The 22835-nt window shown below is 38.9% G+C and overlaps 1 protein-coding gene across 1 annotated transcript in view; it reads left to right on the top strand.

Annotated features, from left to right (window-relative positions):
• Window positions 1–22835, top strand: part of C1H1orf87 (chromosome 1 C1orf87 homolog) — an 80158-nt gene that overhangs the window by 33771 nt on the left and 23552 nt on the right. Inside the window, exons 3-7 of the mRNA XM_057710548.1 lie at window positions 965–1105; window positions 1684–1947; window positions 3674–3789; window positions 7103–7268; window positions 14419–14516. Coding sequence (XP_057566531.1) covers window positions 965–1105; window positions 1684–1947; window positions 3674–3789; window positions 7103–7268; window positions 14419–14516 — 785 coding nt within the window. The remainder of the gene's footprint in view (window positions 1–964; window positions 1106–1683; window positions 1948–3673; window positions 3790–7102; window positions 7269–14418; window positions 14517–22835) is intronic.

The following is a 22835-nucleotide window of genomic DNA, read 5'->3' as shown; positions in this document are numbered from 1 at the left end:
AGCCACACGTGGAAACACCAAGGTCAATCAATCAGGAGGCAGAGAGGGAAAGCACAGGCCACAGCTTCTACTGGGGTTTTCATGGGAAAGGTAATGCAGGGCAGTGTCAATAGATTCTAATTGGCTGGTTTGAACAATTCCAGTGGGCTTTGGGCACACTGGAGGCCCAAAGAGGGGCTGTCCCCAGTATGATATCTGGACCTGGGTTGGTTTGGGGCAAGGAAAATATTGACTTGGTGTGTGAGAGGTAAAGGAGGTGGTTGGAGAAATGGCTCAGGATTGGTTGGTTTGCATATGAAAGATGTGTTAGCCGGCAAGCTGCTTCTCCAGGAATTAGTTCGCCCTTGGGGGACAGTCTCTTCCAGCCAGCAAGGCCCCCAGGATGTCAAAGCATCATAAAATAGAGAAAATAAAAAGCATTATTAACGCATCATACTCCATGGCATGAGGGGATGAGATTTTATCATTGACCCTTGTTCCATCATTTATTCTGTTGTAACCTTTAATAGCATTGCTCTTGGGATGTAATATTCTGGGCGTTTTAATCTCTTCTATTCCATTCTTGACAAAGCTCATAATTGCATTGCTGCCCTTCTTGAATCTGCTAATTAAAACAGCCCAAGGATAGTCCTATCTCTAATAGGAACCCTACATTTGCCTATAAACACCTTATAGCCTACCTATTTTTTCTTTGTCATAGACACCTTTCTTGCATAAATGAAAAAATATCTAATTGTCCATTTATTTGTCAAACTTTTGTTAATTACATAATGCTGAAATTAATATTGTGGTAAGCTTTCTTCTTTGGGGATTCAATGACTTAATGACCACATGGACCGAAGTCATTTGGAACTGGGAATGTGTTTTAAGAATGAGTTGACTCACTCATATTCTTCCTTATTTTTCTCTTTCTCTTCACCCACCCCTTCTGATTCTGACTACCATTTGTCTTTGTTTCTTTAAGATTCCCAACCAGGCAAATGTCTACTGCAGCTCTGTACCAACTGGAGACCAGTCCCTGTCCTATATCCATGGCCTCCCCAGGAGAAAGCTTAGAGACTGGTCCTTAGAACAGATGGCAAGGGGCAGCTCTGAACAACCCGAGGTGTGTATCCTAGGAGTCGTTGAGCTGTTTTATATTGTGTATGAAGAGGTATTATTTGTTGACTGTATATTTTGATGTGGAACAGATAATAAGATGGTCTGAGCATGGACTGGTGGACACCATACTCCATATGTCCCATCAGCTTTCCAGGAAGCTTCCCTGGGGAGTTCACAGGCAAACCTCAAATGACTCCCCTGAGCATCGTATCTTCCTTCCCCCTTCCTCCTCCCAGATCCAATGGGTCTCTAAGATTTCTTATTCTAAATTCTCATATAATCAGAAAATTATTTTGTAAAAGATAGATGGTATACCTCAAGAAGCCTTCTAACAGAGTGTGTACTCTGAAATGATTTACTTCTTTTCTTCTCCTGAAGGAAAAGATCCTGATTCATTGTAAACTAATGAATACACCCAGATTGAATACTTACTTTTGAGTATAAGTATTCTTTTCTGTTCTGGGCAAGGCCTGAAAGTGGATGCTCTGATACCAGCCCAGCTAGGCGTCTGCTTCCTTGCATTGGCCTTTAGTCCTTTTGTCTTAGAGCCCTGTTAATTTGTTGTTGTTGTTGTTGTTTCAGGATATTGGACAGAGGCCAAGTGGAACAACAAAAGAAGACACTTTTCTTCTTGCCCTGGTCAGAAGAGAACTCAAGTCACGCCCTTTGAGTTCTGGCTTATTAGACAAGCTTCAGAAAGAGCTAAAGATCTTAGATCCTGTCTCTTCAGGATTTCTTCTCCAACCTCAGCTGAACCACATCTTCTTGAGTCTTGCAGTCCCTCTGCAGTCACCAATAGTCAAGATCCTTTGCCAGAGATTTTCTGGGAGGGGCTCTCCTGAAATGGTATGACCATCTTGCTATTTTAAGTGTGGGTTCCTTCTGTTTACTTGACTTGTACCCACCCAAGTAATAGAATTAAAAGGTAAGTTTCCTTCTTGAAAATAACCTTTACTATTGACCCCTAAGATACAAAGCATATTTATATTCATATGTGGAAATCTCTAGTCAAATAAGAGCCAAATAGAAAATAGATTTAGGTCTCTTAGCCCTGCTTAATTTCTCTTTAAAGAGGTTCCTGTCCCAACTTTCATTGTGTGCTCTTAACACCATTGAGATAGTTACAGATTCAAGATAATGGGCCCACTTGAGTCTATTTACAAGCCAGTCAGTCTACAGGCTCTGAGGTTAGAATGGAGAACTTGACGAAGATGTATCATGACAGTTCCTAGAGAGTGAGAGGTGGGAGGCATCTCTGAAATATAACTCACCACCATCATTTTACTGATTAGGAAACTGAAACCCAGAGGGGCTCAGGGCACTCAGAGAATTAATGGCAGACCCAGGACAGAGACAAAGGTTCCCCAAAGATGAGGCCAGGGTTCTTTCTCTGAGCACTGCACTTCCCAAGCTCACACTGTGAGTGAATACAAAGCATAGTCCAGGTGTAACCAAATTCTGGGAGCTAGAGGACAACATCCTAAGATAGGAAGAAATAATACCAATGGACAAATCATTAGTGAGCATGTGTTGATAGAAAATCAGGCCAAAACCAACCTCATAGGGCTAATCTGAGGGTTTAGTAATATAATAAATGCAAATTACCTGGTCTTGTGTTTAGCATGTAGTAAGTACTCAAATAAATGTTAGTTCTATCTCCTGCCCATCCCTAATCTGTGAAAATAGAATCAGTTGTATATTTATGAGAAGTATTTAGCAATACAATGTCAACCTCTTAGTACAACCTCTCTGAATCTTAAGTTCAAGTCAATCCTCCAGCCCAAGAGCTAGTTTCTATCAGAACCTTCTCTGGCTTCCCTTCTCCACTGCTACCCCCCCACTGCCCTGGAGTTGTCTGCCCACCAGAGTCCTAGCATGTCATCCAGCCCAGCAATGGAAATGGATGACATTCTCTTAGTCCTTTCCTATGCAAAACAAACAAACAAACAAAAAACAGGTCTTGAGTTTTTCACCTAGGTAAATAAGGCCTTGCTCCCAAGTAATCTGGCTATATCTGTTGAATATATGTATATAAAAGATGTGTGTGAGAGAGAGAAGCTAGAGTCTAGGTTACGCTGCTGCAACAAATAGCCCCAAAGTCTCAGTGGCTTAAAACAACAAAAGCTTATTTTTCATAGTGAGTCCACCCCAGGCTCTTCTCAGTACCATCATCATCTTAGTTACAAACACATGCTGATGAAGCATCCACTCTGGAGTATTTTTGGACATGATGGCAGAGAGGAAAAAGAGCTAGAGGGTGTCATATTTGCAGTTTAATCCTCTGCCCCGAGGTAGCACATGTCACTTCTGCTCACAGCTCATAACCCAGATGTGGTCATCACCCTGCTCAACCACAAGACAACCAGGAAGAATCATTCTACCATATATTCAGAAGGGAAAATAAAAGGAATAGCTGGTAAAAAGCATTAACAATCATTATATTATATTTTTAAATCTGTTTTTAAAATTTTAATGCTGAAACTTTTCCAAATACATTTTTATCTCAGCAGGCATTTTCTTTCCCCTACATGTAACTTAAATGAGGATGTTCTGTTTGATATTTAATTTTCAGGTGAATTATGAAAAGCTACTCCAGTTTTTAAAAGTTGCAGCTTCAGACGATCCACAGCAAAGCAAAAGAGTTGAGGACAGCAACATGAAAGAAACTCAGGGTGGTAGCCATCAAAGGTATTTTTCTTCCTTTTCATGGGCATAGTGTTTGTAGACTTCAAGAGCTGGTGGGGATCTTGAAGGTCACACACTCTAAAATTTCACCTAATGCAGAATCACTGTGCTTGTCACCAATACTTGGCTTCTGCTTATAGTTTTTTTCTCTTGTACGCAGGCCAGCATAGAAAGTTATTTGCAACAATTACCTGCTTCTTAACATCCAGCGTGTGTCTTTTTTATGAGCTTGCCGTGTGCAAAATGAAAAACCTCATTATGAAATAGGAAATCAGTGCATACTGGGGCAGAGCTCCAGTTTATAGAGTTTGATTCCAGAAACATGTTCGGTCAGTGAACTCCTGATTTACAGGCACTAGCAGAGAAAGGTTTGAGGTGCAGAAATCAATAATTCCTTCACACAATCTCAAAGGAAAGAAATGACTCAACATAAAATTAGGATTGAGGACTAGCATTAGAGATGAGGTATAGTAAAGCAGGACAGTCTCTGTGTTCTCCATGAAGAACGACAAAGGGCAATGGTTAGGAGCATCACTTCCCTGGGCAGAAGCCTGGGCTCAATTCCTGTTTCTGCCTGTTAGTGGCTCTGCAACCTTGGGCTGGTCACTTACTCTCTCTGTACTTCCATTCTCCAACTGTAAAATGGGGGCAATGATAGATTTCCCTTCACTTCATAGATTTGTAAGAGGAACTGAGCTAGTCAATGCTAAGTTCTTAAAAACAGTACTTGCTAAGGAGTAAGTGCTATATAAGTGTTTGTTACTATTTTAAAACTATCCTACCAGAAGACAGTCTTTCCCAGTTACAAATAATGTGACATAGTGGTTAAGAGCCATGGCATTGAAGTGTATCCCTTCACTCTAGGAAAAAAGCATGGTTTCCTGTAAAAATATCGTGGGGCCAAGTGATAGACTTGATTCCTTTCTACGATGTGCCCTTTTTGACTGCAATACTTCATTCAACACACATTCATTGAATGCCAGCTGCTTGCCAGGCACATTCTGCTGAGCACAGTGAATTCAGAGATTGGCAAGGCTCAGTCTCTCCCTCAAGGGCTCACAGTCCAAAGAAAGTGATGCTGCCATGTGGGTACACCAGTCAACTATCACTTGGAGCAATTGCCCTGCTGAGAGCCATAAAGCCCTAGCAATATTTAATAATCAGCAACCACATTTCATATAGAATAGATACTGAGATTTGCACCCTGAGAGGCAGCAGATGATGCAGCAGAACATATGGCCACTTATTGGCAGATACAGGTCTTATGAATCCTGGACAGAAAGCCTTTCCTGAGCCCTAGACTAGGTTATATCTCTTTGCTGTATGACCTCATAGCCCTTTCCCTTTATAACAGTCATTGTGCTTGTAATTACTTCTTTGACATTTGAGGTTAGGAATAGTGTCTTTCCTGGCCAACTCAGTGTCCAGCATAGTTCTAGCATAGTTCCTGCAACGTGGGAGATGCTCAGCAAATATTTATGTAATGTCATTGGCACCTCCAATTATCCAAAGAGCTTGCATCACTTCACTTGCAGGGACATCCGGATATCTGCTGTATAGAAAAGGTGCATAAAGACCTCTTTTTGAATTCATCAGAGAAGGTGCTACTCTATATAAACCAGCCAGTGTGTTTATGGAAGTGCAGGACAGAGGGCCTGTAATGAATCGAGGCTCTTTGTTAATTAATGTACAGCTCAGAAAAAGGCCCTCCCATGTTCTGTCAGGTAGACCCTTGAATGGGGCAGCTCTGGGATGTTTAAAAAGCCTCCATCATCACCAGTGGCAGCAGGAGTGGCAACAGCTCTCATCACCTAAGTTGGACCAGATGAAGTAAACTCCTGCAGCAGGTTTTTCTACGAAACTCACCAGCTGCAGTAAATGGGTCCCATATTACATCTGCCCAGTCAGTACTCTGTGTACTGAGCTGAAGGCCAAAGCCTTATGAATTCCTACCCACAGGAACTGGTGTTGCAAGAAAAGGAAAGGGGAGGGAAAACTTGTGACTCAAATCTGGGACAGACACATCAGATTGGCAAGGCCAATCTCTATAAGATCCACAGGACCTAAGAGCAAAACAGACTCAGCCCACGTCTTAGGGAGGTCAGAGAGGAAAAAACAGCTAAAAGAATAAGGAAGCAATTGTAATTTGAGGAAGACTTATTAAGAAAAAGAACAGAGAACTATGAAAGAGTTCCTCAAGCAGAGGCTTCAGGAGCACCAGGAGGGCTGACTGTGAGCCTTCCCAGTTCCTCATTCAGGGACATCATGTTGGCAGCTTGAAACTGGCCATGGGTAGGAGTATTAGCACCATGAAAATTAGTAATGCTACAGATTAGGGCTTTATCTTGGAGAGCTGGTCATTAAAGATTTACCAGCACACCACTGAAAGGAAACTGATTTACATGAATGGAGGTTGTCATAGAATGTCCTTCTGGGTAGGCGGCACTTAAGAGAGTGGAAGTTAGGGAAAGCTTCACTGTGAAGAGGATAGTACAGCTTGGATCTGGGAGGACACAGACATTTGAATGTTAAATGAGTAAACATCTCAAACTAGTTTCATAAAATAAATGACTATAACAATTCATTCACCCTGTTGTTTTTCACCAATTACTTAAAGTAACAATAGTCCATTAGATACAATATTTTAATAACTACTTACATTTGCATGTCAGATGGTAAGTAAATAATTGTTCCCAAACCTTTTCCGGGTTTTCCAGATACAAAGAACAGAGTTAAGAATAATGCAGGAAGTTCACCTGGTTCAAGATTTCCTTCTATATAGGTTCCCTGGTTACAGGGATCTGGTAGCACTCTTGTTTGCTTTGCTTTGCTTTGCTTTGCTTTGCTTTGCTTTGCTTTGCTTTGCTTTGCTTTGCTTTGCTTTGCTTTGCTTTGCTTTGCTTTGCTCTGCTTGTGGCAATGGACACTTTGGAAATTTGATTTGCTATCAATGATTATCTGGACTTAAGAAAAGTAAGATCAAGCAGGAAAAGTAAACTATTATGGTCACTTCTAGGTCTTTCTCACCTGGAAAAAAGAGTTAGTGGATTTAAAGTTTTGGTCTATGTTCTAGTTGAATTGTTTGGTACCTCTGGGACAACAGACTGTGGGGCTCCCTAGACTGGAAGAGAGTTTAGTTAATCTATGCAATCTCCACATGGAGTCCCATGATGAGGTTATCCAGATTAGAAGGGTTTACTGGGTGGGTTCTCTGATTCCACAGTACATCTATCGGGGTGAGAGCTGTGGTGTGAAAACACACAGCAGCTTTGAGTGGATCATCTTTTCACAGCCCTTCTCCTGCCTCTCCAAGCAGGACTGCCCCTCAAGACACCAACTCGCAGTCAGACGTGAACAAGAGCCTGCTGGAGATCTTGAAGATGGCACTAAGGGCAGCCAAGGGCAAACTCAATGTAGAGAACCTCAACCTGAGTCTTCGAAAAGAGGATCACTCATTCTCTGGCTGTCTGCCCCCACCCAAGGTAACCAAAATTAGATTTCAGATTCATTCATCTCTAGAAGGTTACCTCAGGGCACTGGGTCTATAGTAAGAAGGCACAGTCATGTTATTCACTAAGAGTAATACATATTGAGATCCATAGCTGGCTAGCTTTGAGCCAGTAGGAGTACATATATACTACGTAGTTTCAAGGGGCATTTCTGTAATGTAAGTTCAATATTTATCGTGTAAGTCTAATAATCACTTCCCAAATTTCAATCAACTAAGAGGAAAATGATGTGCTAAAGAAAACAGAATGTTTATAGTAAAAGAGTTCCTTTTCCTGTTTTTATATCTAATCCTTTATGTGATAAACTGGCCATCCCTTTGGAAATCAAGCAATTTCTTGTTTACGAGAAATTTAAAAGTGATTAGAAGACACTAAAATAAAAATGAAAGTGAAAAAAAAGGCACAGTTATGATCTGTGTTCTGCCTGTGGATTACATTACACAATTGTTTGTTTTCTGTGCCTAAGAGGAGAAAAACAAAAGAGAAAAGGAATTATGAAATGTGCTGAATTGGTCCAGGAATTACTTCCACTGGGCTGTGTTTTATGCTAACAATAGACAATACGACAATACCAAATAATATTTCACAGTGGAAAACAAATATTTTCCTAAGGCCAAGTTTTCATTTCTCATACTCTCTACCAGCTTCCTGTGAGGCCAGCATGTGGTGCCCTGTTCCTTGGGGACACCAAACCGTAGGGACTGATGTGATTTATTGCTGACAGAGATTATCATGCTATTTCAGAGCATTAATTAACAGTGCAGGGCTTCCTAGGTAGCGCAGTGGTTGAGAATCCGCCTGCCAATGCAGAGGACACGGGTTCAATCCCTGCTCCAGGAAGATCCCACATGCCACGGAGCAACTAAGCCCGTGCGCCAAAAAAAAAAAGAATAAACAGTGCAGATATGTCTCATGAAAAAAGATCCAGAATCATATTAACTCATGTGTTGTCTTTAGCCAAACAAGCTCCATTCATGAGGTTACCTTGGATACAGGTAAAATAATGACTACTTTTACTGCAATTCCATTCACAACAATTTTCATGGCCAAGCTTGACTAAGTTCTTCCTAAAGTGCCAAACACTGCACTAAATGCTTTACTTACATCGACTCATTTAACATTTACAAATAAGTATAAGATCTAGGTGCATGTTATAATACCCATTTAATAAATGAAAAACAACAACAACAATAACTGAGCCTCAGAGAATCCAAATGAAACTCTCAAGGACCACAGCTAGTAGCAAGAAGCAGAGCCAGGATTCAAAAATACAGAATACTGGAAACTGAGAGAGAATTAGAAATCCAATAGGGAGAATATATCTGAAAGATTCCACTGAGTCCAAGATACAGGAGTTAGAATTCCAGAGGAGTAGAAGGGATTGAAATTTACAAGCAAAAATTAAATAAATAAAAATTTAAAAAATAAAAGTCCTGTAGGAAAGATTGGAAAAAGTCTTTCATCCAGGTAAAAAAGGGTTAAGAATTGAGAGAGTCAGAGAATTCAAAAGAACAGGTGATGTTTAGTAAGGAAGCAAGGACACAATATGCTGAAAGTGGATTCTTATTCTAGGACAGAAGGAGCTTTCTCTGTGCTTTCATTTATCCAGTCAACTAACCACACAAAGGCAAAGCATGTGATAGTGTGTACAGGTGTGAGTGCATGTGTACTGCATACATGAATATTAAACATGCAAGCCTGTTGCACTAGGAGAGAGAATGCTATAGGAGATTCTACACATCATAAATGGCCTTTATTATGTTATTGAGAAGATCAGCGGAAATTGACTAAAAAGGAACCATTTTTTTGTTAGATTGGAAAAATATATAACAGCATCAGTAAAGCCTGAATATTCTCAGATAACATAATAGAATGGTACATAAATGACTTGAAAATCAAAATAAATTTACTTAAACTCTTTGAGTCTCAGATTTTCCATCTGGAAAACTGGGTTCCAAACATCTACTTCCTGTGTCTATTGTAAGGATTAAACAAGATAAGTATGTAAAGGCACTTAGTATACTGTCTGATACATGAGGGACTCAGTAAATGGGTTTCCCTTCCTTATATTATAAAAAAAAATCAAAAAAAAAAAATCAGTGTTTGGTGAAGTTATCACTGCAGAATAGCCTAAAGAAGGAGAATCTTTCCCAAGGTCAAGTGATGGCCACATCAAGTGCTGGCTGTCAGAACAGGCCCTGAATGTCTCCCCTCCACAGCTGGCCCTGAAAACTTAAATTTGTGGTTCATATGCAAGGAAATGGGGCACATTTTCCTTGAAGCTGGTCTGCCTCTCATGAGCCATCTGGCATCTCTTAAGACATCTGGAACTCACTCAAAGTATATTACAGTTCTGGGAGGCATGGCAAATAGAATTCTGTTTCCCCAGAACGTGAGACAAATTGAGGCCCAACAGATACTGGACACGGCAAGCAGCAGTGGCTGTACCCCAACATCGTTGCTCCTGGACACAGGACTTCAGAGGGGACTGGAAAAGGCCATCTGAGTTGGAAGGGTTTCTCTTTTTGACCAGTAGTTTTGTAAAAGAGAGACTCACAGACCTCCTTAAGTTTCTCATGAAACCTATGCACCCAGTGCCCAGAGGGAAAAAAGAACACATCCTCACAGCCAATATTTCAGAGGGTTCACAGATCATCTGCCTCTTTTCGGATAAATAAATGCAGTTTTGAAGGCTGATCTATGGGTCTTGTCACTCAAATCAGTGGCATTGTCACCATTCTCAAAGAACAGTATAAAAATGTATCTAATACCTGTCATCCTCATTCTGTGGACTCTCTCATTCTGTTCCTCTGTCACATCTTTGACACAATGATGGCTCAGGAAGAATTCCTGAGGCCACGTGGATCCACATACATTTATTTATGAACTTCCCTGACCATTATTCAAATCAGGCGTAGAATGAATAGTCTTTAGAACCTAAGAAGTTTCCAAGCATTCAGGCTCAGCTTAACACTTTTATACATAATCTATATTCTTTACCCCTTAAACTTATCCTCTTTCTGTTCTACATCATAAAGCCCTCCCAAAGTACTCCCAGACCTTCCTGCCAGGAGGAGCCATTAGAACAAAGGCTGCTCTACCTCTAGTTACTCTTTGCTTCATTTTCACACAACTCCTCCATTATCATCAAGAGAGAGTACTGTTACTGAGGAAACTGGGGCTAGTGAATGTGAAGTTCATTCCCATGGCACGAGTACAGCTATGACACTAGTTTACCAAGTGACCAGAACCATAACACATTCTTCTGCAGTTTGCCAGGCTCCTTTTTGTATTTAGTTGTTTCTATATCAGTACACTCTGCCCTAAAACGATGCATGGTTTCTACTAGCTTCCAATCTTTCCCTTCTTGCAAAGCAACAGCCAGATTTCTGGTCAATATGGCATGTTTATTCTTGCATTTAACATATTAATCAGTCAGTATGTTCTGGGAAGTGTAATAAGACACTGAGAACAACAAACTATTATGATTTCAATTCCAGAGTTCTCCAGGAGCTCAGAGAAAAGGTAGTTTTAACCATGATACAATTCTATACGTCAAATGCAGTGATGGCAATAAATTTGAATGCAGAGAAGGAACACAAACCTAGCCTTGCCCAAAAACTCCAGAGGAGATGATGCAAATACTGAATCTTAGAGGACATGTGAATGTGGCAAAGAATTGGGGGAGGGCAGAGGAAGGGATGGGAAAGGTATGCTAGGTAAAAGGTGCAGTGTGAAATGTCACTGAAATGAGAGAGAATATGGCTAATCCAACTGTAAGCCATTTCATATAGGATAACACCGTAAATGTCTGGTGGCTGGGGACAGAGGGAGATGCTGCTCAAGCTGATGTTAGAATGAAAAGGAGGAACCAGTTTTTGAAGGACCTTTCTAAGGAGCATGAACTTTATCCTGAAGCCCCAGTGGAATCATCGAAGGATATTAAACAAGTGAATGATATGATGAAATTTGAAATTTGAAAAGAGCACTCTAATAGAATGTGGAGACTTAGAGGCAGAGAGAACCTTTAAAAAGCTGTTCCAGTAATTCAAACAAGAAATTATGAGGGTTTAAACAAGGACAGTAGCAGGAAAGCTGGCGATATTAAGGAGGTAGAAAAGTAGGTTTCAGACATCCTGAAGTAAGAGAAATCAGAAATGACTCCCAAGGTTCTGGCTTTGGCAGCTTGGTAGGTGATGGTACAGTCTCTGAACTGGGATACAGAAAAGGAGTAGTTTGGGGAGGGAAAGGAAAGGATCATGCGTTCAGTTTTGAACATGTTGATGTAGCTTGAGAGATTAAAGCTAGATAATGATTTAATGGTCTTCAATATAAAGTTGAAACCTTGGGAGTAATTAGGATTCCTCAAGGACGTAATGGAAAGTGAGAAGGAAAGGTTGAGGAGGACACCTATTGTTAAGGAGTGGGTAGGTGAACAAGCCAAGAGAGGAGACTAAAAATAATCAAAAGAAACATGGGAGTGGCCAAGAAAATCAAGAGAAGAGGTTTATAGAAGGATGGCATGATCAGCTATGTCACATGCTGCAGAGATCACCTGTACTCAGGACTGAAAAGTATTCATTAAATTTGAAACTGCGGAGGTGACTAATGACTTGGTAAACACAATTTAAATAGAGTGATGGGGTAAGATGCAAATGGAGCCATAAATGGGAGGAAGGGAGGAAGTTGAGAGAGCATCTGTGCAACACTCTCTTGAGGAGCATTTTGAGGAAATGAATATTTATTTTACATGTCATTTCCTAAACAAATAGATGTTTTATTTACATTTGATTTTTAAAATGTTCTTATTGAACAGAAGAAACTATACATAACCAAACATTTTCTTACTGAACAAGGGACATCATAATGAATATTCATGCTTTAAAGGTTTTTTTAAATAATCCTGGATAACACTAAATTGCCAGGATTTTCTCCTAGATGTTTCTATTGCTCTTCCACAACTGTCAGCAGTCAGTTCTTAGCAGCCATCAATCAATCTGCTTCTAGGAAACCTGATGTACTATTTCTAATCTGCTGTTCATTTAGCCTGGAGCAAAACTCAATGTTGCCAGAAGTAAATAAACTGTTTTTAGAATAACCTCTTAATACTGATGTTTAAAAATACATTAATATGCTCTAATCATGAGGACAAGTTGATTTTTATTTATTGAGTGTAATGGCATAAGGTGATTAATTTCTACCTCTCTCAGTTTATTTTTTGCCAATCTATGCCCCTATACATTCTACTCTTTAGCACCTTCAACTCATTCATTCATTCCTGATTCATCCATGTATTCATTTATTCAATAACTATTTTTCAACCCTGTGCTAGACAATGGTGACAGGAAAATGGAGGAAACACAATTCCAGCCCTCAAAAAACCACTGTCTTTTAGAGAAGCTCTAATCAACAGATATTTACTGCCCAGTGAAAGGGGGTATAAAATTATAGTAGAGTGAATTATGCCAAAATACATGCAGTTTCTAAAAAGCGCCATGCTCTTTCTCACCCACTGTTTACACACGCTTTTCTTCTGCCTCAGATTGTCCTTGACCTCTTACTTTTCTGGCAAACTATTATTCATTTTTTTGATTTTTTTTTCATGTTCTAAATTAATATCTTTTTCCTTCCCTGACATACTCCTCTACAGATAGTAAGTACCATGTGCAAGTTTCTAACCTAGATTGGTTGTTTCCCTTCATAAAGACAAATGAAGACTAGCTTTGTGTCACTGTATTAAAATCTAGGTTATATTATTATTCAAGTATGGTCAGACCAACAGATCAGGAGGTGATTGCCATTGAAAAGACAGTTTGTTATTCGGTTCCCAAGAGGAAGGGCAGCCTCAGTAAAAGAGGTAGTTGGTTTGCAGATGAAAGATACACATGCAAACCCGTCCTTCACTATCTCTAGGAATTGTCTAGCCCTGGGAGAGAGACAGTCTCTCCAGGGTCAGGAAGACCTAATGATGTCAAAGCATCAAAATAAAAAGACATGCTTAATACAGTCACTATACGGAGCTTCCTTTTGAAATAATAATAGTAGCTACAATTTTTCCAAACACTGAATTAGACATTTCTTTTCTTCTTTCTTTGCCCTTTTCTTCCCTCCTTCCTCCTTCCATCCTTCTTTTTTCTCTCTGCCTCTCTCTCTCTCTCTTGTTCTCTTGCTCCCCTTTCTCTCCTTTCCTTCCCTCTCTCCACTTCTCTCTTTCCTCTGTCTCCCTTCTTCCTCCCCCCCACCCTTTCCTTTTCTTCATTTCAACAAGTATTAATCAAATGCTTACTAAAATCCAGTAATTATTCTAATTACTCATTTTGTCCTGAGAAGTAGAAAATATTAGTCTTATTTAGTAGATGAAGTAATGGGAATAAAACTGTTCAGTAATTTCCTGAGGTCACACACATCACAGGCAGCACATCCAGTGTTCAAAATAAGTCACGTTTTATTGTTAAGTCTTTATATTTAAACCTTATGCTAAACACACCACACACACTGTCACAACCCTAAAAGTTTGATGTGTTTGAATCTAAGTATCACCCACCCACCAACTTGAGAACTGAAATGGTTTCTCAGCTAGACTCAGAAAATACTAAGTCCTTGGGAAACTGGGTGACCCTTCATTCATCCATCCCGCAAATATTAATTGAGCATTTGGTTTCTAGACTAAGTTCCATCAGTTATTAACTGCGTGACATTGAGAAAGTCACTTAATCTCTCTAAGCCTTGGTTTCCTCATATATAAAAGGCAGATAGCAATAGTAACCTTGCTAATACAACAAGCTTCTTTGGTAAATTACACTAGATGTACAAAAATATTTGTAATTCACTTATATAATAAGTGAGTATAATTTTCCAGGTTTTGACTACCCACTCCGTGGCTGACAAAAATGTAAGATCAGCATTTCAAAGTTCAGTGGCTTCTGAGTAATGAACTATATTTCAAGCAAATAAAATTTTGCTGTTGATGAGCATTCAGTTGGACATTCTTTTCCTAAATGGTATCCTCATGGTACTCTTAGTTATTAATTCTTTGTCCAAATCATATAAGTTCTAATTATGAGAGGAAAATTCAAATCTTAATTTCATTATATTGAAATTTCAAATCTTTTCTTATTTGCAGGTCAGGGCTATATGTGGGAAACATGGATTATATTTGACTTTGAGCCTTCTGGAAACATTGCTTAACCATCAAGATTTGGGTTACCAAGATGAAATAAAGTAAGTTGATTTTTTATTCACACAGCCCTTTATTAGAATGCCAAACACAGAGATCTGTCTTTAGTTTAAAAGTTTTATCTATGAAACAATCAATTTTATCACCTAAAGACAGAGTTAAGGAATGTTTGCTTATATTAAGACCAAAAGATCTTCTTGGCCATAGGAAAACAAAAGCAGTAAACTCCCACTTCCAGTTTACTGGTAAATGATATATCAGATTTACCATTTCACCCTAAACAACTAAAAAATAGGACGAAATAAATGAAGCAATGCTTTTCAGACTTTAGTCAGGCAGCACAGAACAGTGAATCCTGAGAGAAGGAAATGACGTAAACTCAGTTTTCTAAACAAGAAGAGGGATTCTAAACTGAGCCCAGCATTCTCCTTGAGCTAAAAGGATAGAGTATGAAGTTCAGAAACGCCAAGAAGGCTAGAATGCCCAGTAAAAAGTAGCAGCGAAGAGAGATTCCCTAGGAGTCCTTTCTGGTGACTTCCAAAGAGTTGTCCTCATGTTTTCATGTGAAGACTTGGCTAATGTATGCATTTGAGGAAACTACCCAAGGCCAGAGAAAGGAACACCAAGAGAAAAAGGCAGGGAAAATTTTAGATCTCACACAGAGTTGGGAATAGTTCATATTTCCACCAGAGAGGAACACGTGTAGCACTGATTAGAGTCCTCAGAAGGGTATTGTGCTGTAGTGGAGCCTAATGCATGGGAAACTGGAGTCTCAGAAGGAGAGAAGACAAATAGGGGGAAAGAAAAGAATGTTGAAAAAATAGTGGCCGTAATTTTTCCGAATTCAAAGAAAACTATAAATTATGACATGGACCTAAGAAGTTTAATGAACTCCAAATTTAAGAGATTCACAGTAAACCATACCAAGGCTCATTATAATCAGATTGCTTAAACTAAATAAAAAACCTTAAATGCACAAGTGAAAATGACAAATTACACACAGAGCAACAAGGATAAGAATTACAACAGATTTATCATTAGAAAAAAAATGTAAGCAATAAGACAGTGCAAAAACATCCTTAAAGTATTGAAGGAAGAAACTATCAATCTGGAATTCTACATCCAGTAAAACTATCTTTCAAAAACTAATGGGAATTAAGACTTTTTTCACACATACAAAAGATGAGGGAATTCATAACCATCAGAACAACACTACAAGAAATATTAAAAGAAGCCCTCAGGCAGAAGGAAAATAAAATTTTTAATCTATACAAAGAAATGAAAAGTACAGGAAATGATAAATATGTCAATGAATAAAAATACATTTTCCTTATTTAAAAAAAAACGTTAATAATTGACTGTCTAAGGCAAAATAATAATGTACTATGGAGTTTTATAACATAATAAAGTGCAACATTTGACAATAGCATACAAGACTGGGAGGGGAAAATAAAAGTGTACTGTAAAAAGGTCCTTATACTATCAGCTAAGTAGTATAATTTTATTTGAAGGAAGAATGTATTGAGTTAAAAATACTAATAGAGAAGATTAAATAGAATAATCACATGTAAATACTAAGAATAAACCAAAAAAGAGGGAAAAGAAAACTAACAGATAAGACAAATAGAAAATAAGTACAGGGCTTCCCTGGTGGCACAGTGTTTGAAAATCCACCTGCCAATGCAGGGGACACAGGTTCGAGCCCTGGTCTGGGAAGAAACCACATGCCACAGAGCAGCTAAGCCCATGCGCCACAACTACTGAGCCTACGCTCTAGAGCCCACGAGCCACAACTATTGAGCCCATGCACTGCAACTAATGAAGCCCACGCGCCTACAGCCTGTGCTCTGCAACAAAAGAAGCCACCACAATAAGAAGCCCACGCACTGCAATGAAGAGGAGCCCCTGCTCTCCACAACTGCAGAAAGCCTGCGCACAGCAATGGAGACCCAATGCAGCCAATAAATAAAAAATAAAATAAATAAATTTTTTAAAAAACAAAGAAAATAAATACAAATAAAGATAACAGATTTATCCAACCATATCAATAATTATAGTAAGTATTAATGATTCAAATGCATCAATTAAAAGGCAGCAATTTTCAGATTTCATTTAAAAAGCAAGACCCAACTAAATGCTGTCTGAAATAAACCCCTTTAAAATATAAAGACAGACACACTAAAAGTAAAAGGATGGAAAATGATATACCTTACTAATTCTAATGAAAAGAAATCTGGGGTGTTTATGCTAAAGTCAGACAAAGTAGATTCTAAATCAAGGGGTATTGCCAGAAATTCAATTCATCAAGAAGGCATACAAACCTAAATGTTCATGTCCTTCATAACATAGCTTCAAGTTACATAAAGTAAAAACATAAAACTTGAAGAAGGAATAGACAGATTCACAATTATAGTTGGAGAATTGAACCTCCTTCTGTCAGTAATTGATAAAACAAGTAGACAGAAAATCAGTAAGAATATAGAAGACTTGGACCATATTATCAACTAACTTGATGTAAGTGGCAATTACGCTCCACACAACAGCAGAATACAGATTTACGTGTTCATGAAATATTTAAAAGATAAACCCTATCCTGAGCCATAAAATGTCTCAGTAAATTTAAAAGGATTAAATCATATAAAATATGTTTTCTGACCACAGAAGAATTAAATTAGAGATCAAAAAACAAAAACAAAATAAAGCCCTGAAATTCTCCAAACATTATGGAATTAAACAGCACACTTATGAATAACCAATGGTCAAAGAAGAAATCACAAGGGAAATTAGACATACCAGTGATCTTTGTCTTTTTTTATTTTTCTTGCATTTCATATTCAATCCATCAGTAATTCATTAGTAAATCAACACTATCTTGAGAATTTATCAAGACTCTGGTCCCCAGAATCTTGGGGACTCAACTGCACCCCATCCAAGCTACCATTATGTTTCTCCTGGATTACTATAACGGCCTCCTAACTGAATTCTTCTTCTACCTTGTCCCTAGTTTATCCTCAATACAGCAGCTACAGTGATCTACTAAAACCTAAAACAGTTAATGTCATTGCTCTGCTTATTGCACTGCAAAAGCACCTTATTTCACTCCAAGGGAAAAAAAGTCAAAGTCCTCATAAAGGGTTCAACGTGATCTGCCCTCCATCACCTCTCTGGCTCCATCTACAGCTTCCTTTGCTCATTCTGTTCCAGTCACACTGTGCTCCTTGTCTCCCTCAAACACACTAGGCACGCATCCACTTTAGCACCTATCTTCTGAATAATTCCTCAACCTAGAATGCTCTTTCCCCAAATATCCTCATGCTAACTCCTTTACCTTCTTTAAGGCCAAATGTCACCTTGTCCATGAGGCCTAAACACTCTCTTTAAAGTTGTAGTCCCCTGACTTTTTCTTCCCCTTAACCTGCTTTCCTTTTGTTTCCCTCTATACACTTATAAACTTTTAACGTAGTAGGTAATTTGCTGATGTATGATGTTTATTGTTGTTATCTGTCAATCTCTGATAAACTATAGACTACAGTGCCATAGGGCAGGCAGAATCTTTGTTTTATTTATTGATGTATCCCAAGTGTATAGAGCAGTGCCTGGTACATGGTAGGTATTTGATAAATATTTGTGGAATTAAACTGAACTAGAGGAAGAGTAAACTCAGAATACTCTGATGGATGCAGATATGTGAATTTTCCTTAATCCTTAGCTCTTGGTCAAATTGAAGAAGGCCTTCCCTAACCATCTTATTAAAATCATGTTCCTTGTGCTATACTCTCTCTTAGAGTTCAGTAATGTTCTTTCCTATCACTTATCACTATTTGTAATTATGTATTTATTTGTGTGATTTGTTAATTTAATATCTAGATAGTGATCTCCATGCTGGCAAAGAAGATGACACACTATATTCCAACATCTTGTAGGCCAGTACTTGGCACATGGTAGCTACAGAGTAAATATTTGATTAATCCATCTATTCATTCATTTATCAAATATTTATTGAGCACCTATGATATACCAATCACTATTCTAGTCATTGGGAATATAGATATGAATGAAATAAAGTCCCTTCCCTAATGCAGCTTGTATTCTAATGGGGAAGAGAAATGATAAATAAAGTAGAATATGTGACATTATCACATGGTGATAAAAGATTGTGGGGATATCAGTTGGTAAATAAATGATGATAGGAGGTTGAGCATAGCCAATTAATTTCCATTAGGCCAGCTTTGGACATGGGTGTTTTCCTTCTCTAAAATATTGGAGGTGGTTGGGTAAAGGTGAGGGAGGTGGTTAAGTAGGAAAAGCAAAACAGTGGGCTAAGAGCCGAGTAGAAAATCAATAAGCTAAAATTGGGAGTCCCAAAAAGGCATCAGTATAAAGGAGAAAAATGCAAGTGTCAAAGCTCACATTATACTGAGTATACTTGATTAGAAGTTGGAGTCCGGAACCAAGATTCCAGGTATCAGAGCTATGACAATAAGAGTGAATGAGGAACGAAGGAGGTTAGGCTACTTACAATTATATCAAAATTCTCAGTTTCCCACTATTTTATGTGTATGTCAGAGAAGCACACCAATTTTTTATTCACCTATCTTTGACCTTTGAATGTTCAAGGACATCAAAACCTTGAGACCAATAAAGAATTGTATTTATAAGTGATAAACCTGTTTCATCCTTAGATAGTCATTGGCTAAAGCTTCTTCTGTTGAATTAAATCCATTCAGTTAAGGGCTTTGTATGCAAACCTATATCCTTAAGAGATTAAAGATGCAATTTAGACACACATTTTAGAAGCTGAATGCATGAGTCGTTATTTTAGTACATATTGTCCATTAATCTGCTGTTCTATTGGGAACCCATTTGGAATGTGGCTGCCTACTAATTAGCAGGATTCTAGTGCTGAGCTGCTTCCTGATTAATGTCCTTTAGAATCAATAAAACATCAGGAGGGATTATGGTGATGTGGGATTAGCCCCATCTAACCAAATAAAATGAGTTGTGTTCTTTTCTTAAACTGTCACGTTGCAAGAGCTGACGAGAGGAGCAATTTCAAGAACACTGCTGCAAAGTTGTTGTTGTGTGTGTATGTGTGTGTTTGTAACATCGAGATTTTGTTTTTTGCCATTTGCCTACCAATTAGCAGAGACATTAGTGAATGACTGCCAGGGTAAGGCGATTTTGAGAAAGACGATTACGATTTCAAATCTCTACTAGGAATCACCCTTATGTAAAATGAGTTCAGGTTGTGTTGGATGGAAATTATTATCCCTGTTCTTGGCCAGGAACATGTAAGTCAGAATTAGCATTTAATGTTTCTGTGTGACTTTGCAATAAATGGTAATTAAGGAGGGAAGAGAGAGAACAGGAGGCAAACTAATACTCTAAAATTGTATTGGCAAAATTAAATGCATCAAACCCAGTTTAAAACATAGGCACATAAGCCAAATTGTGTCGGGGGAAGGGATAAATAATGAAGCTGCTGTGCAGGTTTTGTAAATAGAGTGGTGCAATTGACACAGCCCCAAGTAGAACTTATCATACACATCTGGCCCGTTATTGGGAGAGCAATTAGATTGAAAAGGACTGGTTTGATAATCCCAAAACAACCAGAGGATTTTAGGAGATAAAGGAAACGTGAGGTGTCTGATTCAGCAATTACTTTTTTTTTTCTTTTTGAGGTACACCAAAGTGAATCAGCTGTATTTATACATATATCCCCATATCCCCTCCCTCCCGCGACTCCCTCCTGCTCTCCCTGTCCTGGCCCTCTAAGGCAACACCCATCATTAAGTTGATCTCCCTTTGTTATACAGCAACTTCCCACTAGCTATCTATTTTACAGTTGGTAGTGTATATATGTCTATGCTACTCTCTCACTTCGTCCCAGCTTCCCCTTCGCCCCCCGCCCCCGCAACCCCGTGTCCACGAGTCCATTCTCTGCATCCGTAACAATTACTTTTTAATGGGAATAGGAAGATTGTTAGGCAGTGAGCTATCAGAGACATGGTATGAATCTGCCCATTAGTTGGGGCTTGGAAACCAGATTTGGTTTTTAAGAGTACCTTAATTCCAATCTTCTCTTCCAGAACCCATAATTCATATGGGGTAAGAATTCTAATTCTCTAATTCTAATAATATTGCTAATAAAGTTATTATTAATAATAGCCAACATTTATGTAGTGTTTACTGTATTCCAGGCAATGTTCTAAGTGCTTTATAAATATTAACTCTTCTAATTCTTACACATACCTCATGAGATAGGTACTATTACTTTTCAAATGAGGCACAGAGAGGCTAAAGCTAGTATGTAACTGATAAATGAATTCATCAATAAGGCTAAGTCAAACACAGTTTCTCTAGCTTCAGGGTCTTGGCTTTTAATACATTATACCAACTCTCCTACAAGTCCTACGAAACTTAAAGTCTTATAGCATAGTGGCTAGGCACAGGGGCATTAGGCAAACTGCCTGCGTTTCATAGCTGGGTCTACCCTTGGGCTTGGTGCTGAACACAGTTCTGGATTTGAGGAGCTCAGTATCTTCCTGACCTAGGACCTGGGAGAGGTGTAGGATATGAATACATAAGTGAGGAGGCTTTTAAGTTCCAGGAGCAGATATAATTCAAGGAAGCCCATGGCTTACAGGTAGCATCTCCTCACCAGTTTAGCACCTCCACTACCCCTTCAGCCCCTATCCATGTAGAAAGGCAGCATAAGCTCTGGAATCACGTAGGCCTAGACACAAATCCCAACACTGATGTGCACTAGCTTTGAGAACTTGGACAAGTCACTAATTTCTCTGAACCTTGATTTTCCACCTGTCAAATGGAAAAAGAATCATTTTGTCTGGATTTGAGAGTCTCTTGCCTGTGTATCAAGGAAGGGCTGTGCTTCTCACAGGTAACTGGAAGGTGAGGAGAATACAATTTAGGTTACATGATTAAGTAGGTGAAAGCAAAGAAAGATGGTGCAGTTGGATGAGCTTTCCAGCAGCTGAGTTAAATAACAACCAAAATAACCTCTTGACTCAGAAGGATTGATGCATGTGCACCTAACATGTCCAGGCATGGGGTTATATGCTGTATATGGCTTATTTCATTTCATACTTCCAACAGCCCTATGAATTAATGTTTTTATACCCACTTCACAGATGAATAAAATGAGGTTCAGCGTCCTTAAGTAAATTGTCCCCAAAGTTGGGATTCTGTAAATCTTTGTTCCTATTATGGATTGAATTGTATCCCCCCTAAATCATATGTTGAATCCCTAACCCCCAGCCCTTAGACCATGTATTTGAAGATAAGGTCCTTAAAGACGTAATTAAGTTAAGAAGAGGCCATTAGAGTAAGCCCTCATCCAATCTGACTGCTGTTTTTATAAGAAGAGGAAATTTGGACACACAGAGAGACACCTAGGATGGAACAGAGAAAAGATCCTGTGAGGACGAAGCAAAAAAGGTGACCATCTGCAAGCCAAGGAGGAGCCTTGGAAGAAGCCAGACCTACCAACATCTTGATCTTGGATTTCTAGCCTCCAGAACTGTGAGAAAATAAATTTCTGTTGTTTAAGCCACCCAGTCTGTAGTGTTTTGTTATAGCAGCCCTAGCAAACTATACAGCCCATGGCAGGCTCAATGTCCTCCATAGTCTTCCTTCTACCTGCCTCCTTTTCCTAGCATATTTTGTGCCCCTCACCTAGAATAGTAGATTACAGGATTCTCAAGGGAATGGCTCTAATGATTAAACTGTTCAAATAGTGGGACTTAACCTATGATTCTAGCAGTCTGAAGAGAGCTGGCTTCTCAGTACTACTTAATACTCAGCTGAGCTTGGAGGGACTTGTAGGAACTCACCAGACGAGAGGTGGGGAAGAGTATCTCAGAGATCGAAGGAACAGTATGTACCAAGACAAAAAAGCAAGCAAGAACGTAACAGGTTTGGAGAACCACAGACTGTCCATCTTGGCCAGAGCATACATTTCACAAGGTGGAGAGAGGTAATGAGCTTGGGAAGGAAGTACCAGCACACCTTTGATTGAAGCCTGTATGAAACTCAGAGAGAAACATGTCACCTGTAAGTAACGACATCAAGATTATAAGGATATTTCTATGAAATAGCCCCCATTTTGTGTTTTTGGTATGTTTAGACTTTTGTTTTTTATGTGTGTTAACATATGGCTTCTATATAAAACGGCACCTGCATAACAGATGACATTTTAATTTTATTAAAATTCCAATAAACAAATGAAGAGGCAAAAATAGACAAACAAAAAACAAAAGCAAAAACAAACAAAAAAAAAACCACACCAGAAGCAAAAACTAATAGGCATGCTAGTGTCAGAATCTAGAAAGAATCTCCACTGA

Source organism: Hippopotamus amphibius, chromosome 1 (genome assembly GCF_030028045.1).
Source record: "Hippopotamus amphibius kiboko isolate mHipAmp2 chromosome 1, mHipAmp2.hap2, whole genome shotgun sequence".
Classification (NCBI taxonomy): Eukaryota; Metazoa; Chordata; class Mammalia; order Artiodactyla; family Hippopotamidae; genus Hippopotamus; species Hippopotamus amphibius.
Note: the sequence above shows the minus strand (reverse complement) of the source record. Positions and strands in the feature narration are given on the sequence as shown.